This window comes from Lygodium microphyllum, chromosome 14 (assembly GCF_053477565.2).
Source record: "Lygodium microphyllum isolate KBCC chromosome 14, Lygodium_microphyllum_v1.1.10, whole genome shotgun sequence".
Classification (NCBI taxonomy): Eukaryota; Viridiplantae; Streptophyta; class Polypodiopsida; order Schizaeales; family Lygodiaceae; genus Lygodium; species Lygodium microphyllum.
The window spans coordinates 24,882,833-24,892,025 of NC_141148.1; the positions used below are offsets into that span (position 1 = coordinate 24,882,833).

The window sequence follows — 9,193 nt, forward strand, 5'->3', positions numbered from 1 at the left end:
TTTCTTTCTCTATTATGTTTAATGTTTTTTCCCTCTCTCTCTCTCGTTCCTTCTTTCTTTTTCTCTCTTCCTCTCCCTCTCTCGTTTCCTCTATTTCTTTCTCAATATACATTATTTTTAATAAAAACAAGCAAAAGAAAAGGAGAAAAAAAAACAAAGCAAGAGGGAACAATGCATTCACCGCAAAGACCCGAGGATGGATTCGGCGGCTCCTCTTAGCGACGGCGGCTACTTTTCACCCTCCGTACACTTCCTCCTCTTCTTCGTAAACAATGCCGGCGGCGGTGAGAAGCTCACCTTCTTTCTTTTTCTCTCTTTCTCTCTCTCTCTCCCTCTCAAACGCAAGATGCGGTTCGCTCTCCCTTTCGCTCCCTCTTTCGTTCGTTCGTGCAAAATAATGCGCTCGGGTTTCGGGCCGTTTTTTTTTTTGCCTGAGTATCGTTGCTATTTACGTCACATTTGCGACGCCAATAGTGACACAAATAGTGACGCCGCTAATTTGCATCGAAAATGGCCGTTGCTATACTCCTGTATCATTGTAGTGAGTTTTCATATATTTTCTCATGTGGAGAGGTCTTATAAACCTCATATGCATAAGAGTGAAGGTTTCTTGGAGTAGAATTGAGACTTGTAAAATGAAGTTTATAAAGCAATCCCTATAGTTAGCATATACTATGGTAGGAAGGTAGCTCAAGAACTCCTTTCTTTATGCCTCAGAAATGCCAAACTTTTTAGTCAACCTATAGTATAGATGTTCCTCCTCATTGGTTGTTCTTAGTCTATATTCATCCTACTCACTTGCTAGTGGAGAGGGGATTTGAAAACCAATATAGGCTCTCAAACATCCTCTACATTGACCTCTTTACCTATACCTATGGTTTCCACAACCATTTCCACTCTACTAGGACGGCCAATGATAGTGACGATAGAGTGGTTGCAACAAGAGCAAGCAATGCTACAAGTAGTGAACAATCTCGGTTTTGTGATGCTAAACGGATGATCACTCAAGACTTTAAGGCCATTTGCGGTTGAAAAGGCAAGGGCTAGTCATGCACTCGTAAGTCTCAACTATAGTAGGGGGATTCCCAAAACTATATCTACCTCTTCTATAAATCTATCATGTGTTACACTATCCCTCTCAATGTTGGGGTTAGGATTTTGAGATGATGATCTTAGCCAAGCAACATTTGCAACATAATATAAATACATAAGGATTAGTGGTTTATAACATTAGAATATGTTCTAATATAACATGGCAAGAGTCTTACATTCTAAGGTATAACATAAGGATTAGTGGTGTGATGTACATTTACACCTATGCTTAGCCTACACATGGCATAGGCTAGACCTATGCTCATGCATGATGTATGTCTGCACCTATGCCTAGCCTACACATGGCTTAGGTTAGACATTAAATAAGATATGCATAGGCATGTCTTAGTATGGCATATGCCATGCATACACTTGGCCATACTGGACATACCTATGTGTAGGCTACATAAAGGTGCATGTATAGGCATACACCTATGTGTATTTGCATACACATAGGCATATGTATAGGCCCTCTAGCACATTAGAGCACAGATGACATCTATGACATCTATAACCTAAACAAACCCCGAGGGGCTTATAGCCATGAGCGATCAATAGATAAAAGAAAGATATGATGAGTCAATGTCTCATAGTTCATCAAATAACTCACCATATCCAATCCAGGCTATTGGATTTGCCCAAACTAATTGGTGACCAAGTTACCACGTCAAAATAGTGTGCTCCTCCTAGCAACTAATTAATTGCCATGACCTTTAGAAGATGGTATTGACTTATAGATTTATAGATTACATACTCAACTATCCTTGTATAAATACACATAATGTAACCCATATCCACTCCACACATCCTCACTTTAGTCCCACAAAGAATCTAACGATGTTAAACAATAGCGAGGACATCCTCACCCACTCAACCATTGGAATACAATTTCCATGTATGATTAGTATCATCCTCTCATTTGTAATGCAAAACAATGACGATCAACCACTAAATGACATTTTGAAATGAGTTCACGTACTACAAATTCATTTTAAAAATTAAATATTGTTCTATTAGTTCAGCCCAAAACAACAACAAAGAAGATTGATTTTACCAAAAATTAAAAGAACTATAAGAAGCCATATCTTTGAATTTTTAGTAGAACTTGGGTTTTTCTTCTTCTCCTTCTCCTCCTCCAAGCGCATCTAATACCAAACCGTAGATAAAATTTTTAGCCCAAACAAAGTAACAATAGATTAGAAAGCATAATTCCTACCCCAAACCATAATCCCTAAACATCATCATCGTGTTTAAAAATGCAGGTATAGTTGCATTTCATGCATAGTCAAATCATGTTTCAAACTATGCTATATGTGTGTTTACCTAGAGCAAACATGTTGCATCTCTATTAACGCACCTATACATGCGGCCTCGGACTATCTACTAGTAGTACCCTAACCAAAGCTTTTGAAGCATGGCGTTTATAGAGAGAGCAAAGAGAGAGGCTAATGGTTCCTTTGTGGATCTTCTTAGACGAAGATGTGATGGATTCCATTTTTGTTGCCATTAACTTTTGAAGCTCAGTAGTAGCCATCGCTTGAGAAAATACACTTACACCAAAGCCTTAGCCATCACTTGAGAAAATACACTTACACCAAAGCCTTTGTCCTTGATCTAATAAACATGTGGTACTTGGTTTGTTTTGAAATCCTTGTTCTACCCATCTAGATTGTTGCTGAGGTGTTCTTGATGGTGTTTTCATTGCATATAGACAAGCCGCACAAGAGGCTCAAAGCAATGTATCAAGTTTTGTGCTATAACATCAAATATTTTTTTCATTGTAATTCATTCATTCAATTCAATATATATTAAAAGAATGAACTAGTTACATCAATAAATAACAGGCAATACCCAAAAGCTTAGCCGCATGTAGTGTGAAGCTTGCTGATGAGAAAGTGGTGGTTAGAAACCTATGTGTGTTTGACAATATTGAAGTGCCAGAGGGTAGTGTATGTAATAAAAAACTTGGTTCTTTATCACCGCTAAGCCTTAAGAACCCATAAACATTCATAGCCAAAAAATGGCTCCAACCTCATATCATAGCCTATAGGCTGTACATGCACGTGTAACAAGCGACCCCTTTGTGATTAATGCTCTTCCATCATCGGTTCAGACAGACACCGGCACAGACACATCTACACGCACGGACGCACAGACACGGGGAGAGAGAGAGAGAGAGAGAGAACATCGGGTTTTGATTCACACTCACCATCTTTGCCATCCTTAATCTTCTACAATATTGCCTTTTGTAATCAGGCTCCATCATCATCATCATCATCATCATCATCCTCCTCCAGTCGCCTCTTCCCATTCAAAATCAGCTCAACACCATCACCATCGAATAACAGCAGATTGCTGCTCTGCCTTCTCCGTGGTCAGGGAAGTGCTGGTCATGTTACCCACAGCGGATTAGTTCCCTTGTCATGATCAGCAATACCTCTCTAGGACCTTACAACCTGACACTAGCTTAATATTAGACTGCAGCAGCATCAATAGTCTGATAATTAGTCGCCTGCCATGAGCACTAGTTCGAGATTCATCAAGTGTGTCACTGTTGGGGACGGTGCTGTCGGCAAAACATGCATGCTCATCTCCTACACCAGCAACACGTTCCCTACTGTAAGGGTTGCCCCATCACTGTCCGGTGTATTATCAGCCTGCCGCATGCTATGGTTGATTTTGCTACTCCTTGGTATAACCTAGCCATGGCTGCATTTCCAGAGCCCATTCAATAAGTACTAATAATTATTCCAGACAGTCATTTTTTCCATCGTACAAAACTCTAGGTTCTTCTCCATGCGTGGAATCACAGGCATGGAAGCTTATGTAACAGTGCCAACAACAGTCACTCCATACCTAGCCTGTTGCAGTAACGCAGGCACCCTCCTGCGCCCTACTGCAATAGGCTAGGTATAGTCTGGCAGCCTCCTTTATGTCGGTTTCTAAGAAGAGCCAACACGGGATGTATCTCAGCATGTGCTGCTATGCACTTGCATGCTAATGGATTTTGAGTTGAATCACATACACATGACATGGTAGTAATGCTTGACAGTCAATGCACTTTTACATAGTGCAAGGCCTAAGGGCCTGTATTATGGTAGGGTGTGTCATGGGACTAATGCATGCCATTTCATAATTCCTATTCTGTAGATGTACCGGTAGTATCGGCTTTGTTGGTACGTACGTTTAGTACGGCAGCATATGCATAGCTGAAGTCACGGATTATTGCAGAGTTAGTAGTTGGCTGAAGGCAATTAACATGATGGGCATGGACTTTTTACAGGACTATGTGCCTACAGTATTTGACAATTTTAGTGCCAATGTGGTTATGGATGGCACTACTGTCAATCTGGGGCTTTGGGATACAGCAGGTGTGGTGGCTTTGCATGTATAAACAATTTGTGATTTACAATGTGCAGCAACTGCAGTAAGAACTAGAGCCAATACATTGCTTGTGCAGTTCTACAATGGTTCTAAGATGTTGAGCCTAAATAAGGACATGTTTGGTAACCCAGGACAGGAGGATTACAACAGGCTGCGGCCTCTTAGTTACAGGGGAGCTGATGTTTTCCTCTTAGCTTTTTCTCTTGTCAGCAAGGCTAGTTTTGAAAACATTGTGAAAAAGGTTTGGAACAATGCTCCATCTCGAATTTTTTATCCAATTGTCTGAATTGTTTGGGGCTTTCCACTGTTAATTTATTCTTAGGAATTCGATGCAGTGGATCCCGGAGTTGCAGCATTATGCACCAGGAGTGCCTGTCATTCTAGTGGGAACCAAATTAGGTGACCCCATCTTCTTATTTGGATCACAATGCATACTTACTGTATGACATTCTCCATTCTTATTGGGTTCTTTATTGTCACAGATCTCAGAGAAGACAAACAGTTCTTCTTGGATCATCCTGGTGCAATGCCAATATCAGCTGCTTCAGTATGTGGTTCATGCTGCCTATGTCATTACCAGTGTTGTAATTCATGTACTCTTGTGATCTATGCCATGTTGTAGTATATCTTGTTGTCATTGACCTAACCATGCTTACATGTAACATATGAAGGAGCTGCTTGGCATTTTGTGTTTATGTTGTCTTTTGGAAACCTTGTGTTGTTTCTGTGATGGCTCTATTGTCTCCTACAGGGTGATGAATTACGAAAGCAGATCGGAGCGGCTGCTTACATTGAGTGCAGCTCAAAGACGCAACAGGTTCTGGTTGCTGCTTGATTTGCAACCTGTTCTTGGTCATTGACAATTGTTTTCAGCCTAATTGGTCATTTGTGATGGATGTTGGGTTTGGTAATCCTGCAGAATGTTAAGGTGGTGTTTGATGCAGCTATCAAGGTTGTTTTGCAACCCCCTAGACAAAGGACTCGGAGGAGGAGACAACCTCAAAAGAACTGTGCAGTGATGTGAATGACATTGAAGTAAGCTGCATTTCATGTGCATAATATGGGGATCTCCTTGCAAATGGACTGTTGAAGGTACTGGGATGTTTGTCCAGATCTCGAGGGATCTCTAGAGGGCATGCTAATAGTCTCCTGCTACAGCTATTGGAGAACAGATGTGGCATGTATAGGAAGTTTGGTTCTACAAGAACCTCTTTGTAGACGAGGTTTTTGGAGACAAGGTTTTTGGCAAAGTCCCCAAGGTTGGCAAATATATATTTGATATAATAATAATAACGAGGATTGGAGTTGTAATAACCAAATAAGATTCCTAAGGTCTGGTTTGTGCTTTGTTCTTGTTTTCCTAGAGTTGCAAGCCACAAGAAGCAGTGAGCACACAGCCAGTAATGGAATGTTCTATCATGCATGTGTATGGGGGCTTATCATACATTATATGCATATGAGAGAGAGAGGGAGACAGAGAGAGATTTTGCAACGTCTTGAAATGGCGAAATATTTTTCAAGGTTATGAAGAATTGAGTGTATAGGAAATGAGTTCATCGATTGTTTGTAACCTGCTCACAGCCAGGCTTGAATCCACCATGCTCGAGCCTCAACCTAATTGATGTGATTTGAACATTGAACAAGCATAACCTATTGCGTACAAAAATTTAACATTACCTATTGGAATCCCCAAATAGTTCTAAACAAGTTTAGAACTTTTAGAGAAAAAGGGTTGGTGGTAGTTAATATGTCACACTAACTTGTTTATGTGGGGGTAAAACCCTCTTAAAAGATAATGTATGTAAGCTCTACCCTTTATTTGAATGCATTATCATATAATGGCATAAAATTTCCTACCTATAAGACTTACCCATCGAACACGTTTTGGGTATAGAAGAAAGATGGATTATTCCAATGTGGATCATGGTGCTTTGACAAAACTAGTCAAAACATCTTTCCAATACTTTCTTAAAGCATTCAAATGTACATGGCATTGTCTTGATACACATTGTTGTGAAACACAAGACAAGCCATGACACGTTGCGATAGTCTTAATATCCCCAAGTTTCAACCACTTACAAACTCAAAAGACATGTTTTCAAATTTTTAACATGTAGACTTATCTTAGGTAACTAGAAATTTGTAGGTTTTTATATGAAATGTTTCCCATAAGCACTAGATATATCTATTGAAGGTAGACTAGGTGCTTTATGTCGAGCATTCTAGTGCTTCATACTAGTATTGGTTAGTGTTTAAGCATTCTATTAATACGATGGATGTAGTTCAAGCACACACATAGTATTCTCTTTGGTTGCTTTATTTGTTGTGCACTTGGAAATGGGAAATGAAATTTACCTGATGCACATGGTCTATGCCTAAACATGTTTTGATTTGATCGTCAAACACATGATATATTGAGAGAGAGAGAGAGAGAGAGAGAGAGAGAGACACGAGATTAACCCTATGCACATGCTCTATGCCTAAACATATTTTCCTATGATGGATGTGCACATGTGTGGACACACACAAAGAGCGTGACCACACAAGTTTTTCATTGTTTTTTTATCATCTTATCTTGTAACTTTGTGCCAAAAAATTTGTTTGTACATAGATATACTTTTTTTTCACAAAAGATGTAAGATATGATAAAGTATGGAAAGAAGTGTTGTGTTCTACTTACGCCTTGCTTATACGTGACATTTAGAACAAAGCATAGTACTTTGCAATATAAGCCATGCTTTGCAAAGTAAGAGTACTAAACTCAATTTAACCCCACTACTTCATATTATGCTTTATGCATAAGTATTATATAATCTTGAAAGTAACAACGTAGTGAGCAATCTAGTTCTTTGAAATTTTTCATTGTCATATAGATTGAAGTTATAAATGTTGAACATGGACCTTAGGTTGCACTCATAAAAACTAGATATAATGGAAATTGACTATATATATCATGGGGTTAAACTCACAATGTTAGCAAAAGTTGTTAACACTCGTTAATGTTGAGCTATAGTTTTACAACTTCAAAGGCATTCTCAATCTATGTCAAAGGGCACCAACATGTATAGGTGCAATATCTCAAATGCTATCACCTTACTAATAGCTCTTTACCTCAATGATGTCACCCCACATTAGCTTTCAATTATACATTGTGGTTACGAGAGATCTAAGGTTGACAATGACCCTCAAAATTTTCACGTGACATAAATGAAGATGTGGGAAATACTTTAAGGACAATAAAGAGATATGAACATGCATTTTCAAGTTTAAGCAAAGTTGTGGAGTATAATGACACATTCAACATGAAATCACAATCTTATTTTTCTATAAAAGTGCTTATATTATCACTTTTGCAACATATATCCACACACATACACAATGTAGAGATAAATGTGCACCTCCCATAATCTCCATATGAAATGAATATGCACATTAATCGTCTAACTACTACACCATAACAAATGAAGACAATTGATGAAATATTATAATCCATTTTAAGGACACATGACATCTTAAGATGCTTAGATGTGTCAAATCTAAGTGTTATAACATAAATATCATGTAGCATATAATTTCTACTCAATCATGTCACATGGGATGTACATGTACCTTTCAAATATAAAGACTATGACATGCAACTTTTGAACCTATTTGCAACAAAGAAAGCATATTATGAAATACATGAATCTTGCAAGGGAGCAAAGAAATATGCCAATTTTGGTTTTCTTTTTGGAGTGGCTAGTGGTGGGCTCATGAGGAGGGGATGGTTGATGGAGAGGTGGATGGAAGGGTAGGGTGTTGGGTGACATTCGTGGGGTGGGGTGTTTGTGAGGAAGGAATGAACGGTTGGGAAGGGATGGTTGTTGGTAGAGAGGTGGGTGTGGTGGGAGGGGGTTGCTTGGTAGGGTTAAGGGTAGCTATCACATAGAGTCTAATATTCCGATCTAATGAATCTTGATGGCACATATCTTTGGTAGTCTATCAGGAGGTAGTTAGATGAATTGCCATTTGAAACTCCTTAGATTGATCGAATATTTATAATCTTGAACTACTTAAGTCTAGCTCATAAAGAAGCTCTATCTTAATCCCATAAGAGCCCACATGAACATGGCCTAAAATAATAATAAAGTATCTTATTAGCATTTTCTAGTGTCAACTTTTGGGGTGAGTGGATTAGGATTATCCTCAATCTAAAGTAAACCATTGTTGCACTTCTTTCAAAGAGAGAAATGAGGGGGAGTGATGCATATTGATCTCTCTACCCATAAGGTATAGTCTCAACTTTGGTTTCCTAAAATGACATTGGTTGGGATCTAGGATGACACACTAGGATAGTTATCTTTTGATTATTCCAAACTAGTCTTGATCTAGTGTTTGAGTATTTGTGAAAGCCTCTTGGCTAATTGAGATTACCTTTCCATAGGAAAGATCTGTTTGGTGATCTAATCACTCTCTTTCTTTGAGGAAATTTTCTAGTTTTTAAATTATTACAACACAATTCAGTTTGACCTTAAAAATTTGCTTCGTTAATTAATCTATTAAATATTAGATAATGTTTCTTTACGTAAGTTAAATAAAAAAGAAGTCATTTTGAGAAATAAAATACTTATTTAAACTTGTTATTTTTATTACTATTTCAATAATTATTTCAATCTATATCAAGACTTTGTCCAAATGTTAAAATAAAGCCATTAAGTCTCTTCTTAGCTAGCATTGA

General features: G+C 38.3%; 1 protein-coding gene across 3 annotated transcripts; it reads left to right on the plus strand.

The window, feature by feature from the left end:
- The first annotated feature begins 3,084 nt into the window (after positions 1–3,084).
- LOC148025424 (rac-like GTP-binding protein 5) lies at positions 3,085–5,811 on the plus strand. Of its 3 annotated transcripts, none has more exons than XM_087692551.1 (7): positions 3,085–3,711; positions 4,376–4,463; positions 4,608–4,717; positions 4,812–4,875; positions 4,959–5,023; positions 5,228–5,293; positions 5,421–5,811. In XM_087692551.1, the coding sequence occupies exons 1-7, from the start codon at positions 3,610–3,612 to the stop codon at positions 5,493–5,495; spliced, it is 570 nt and encodes a 189-aa protein (XP_087548677.1). In that variant the 5' UTR covers positions 3,085–3,609; the 3' UTR covers positions 5,496–5,811. The 3 variants fall into 3 exon arrangements, with proteins under 3 accessions (XP_087548677.1, XP_087548678.1, XP_087548676.1); XM_087692550.1 differs by having other exon boundaries at positions 3,089–3,711; positions 5,396–5,809; XM_087692552.1 differs by having other exon boundaries at positions 3,086–4,463; positions 4,553–4,717; positions 5,396–5,811.
- The last annotated feature ends 3,382 nt before the right edge of the window (positions 5,812–9,193 follow it).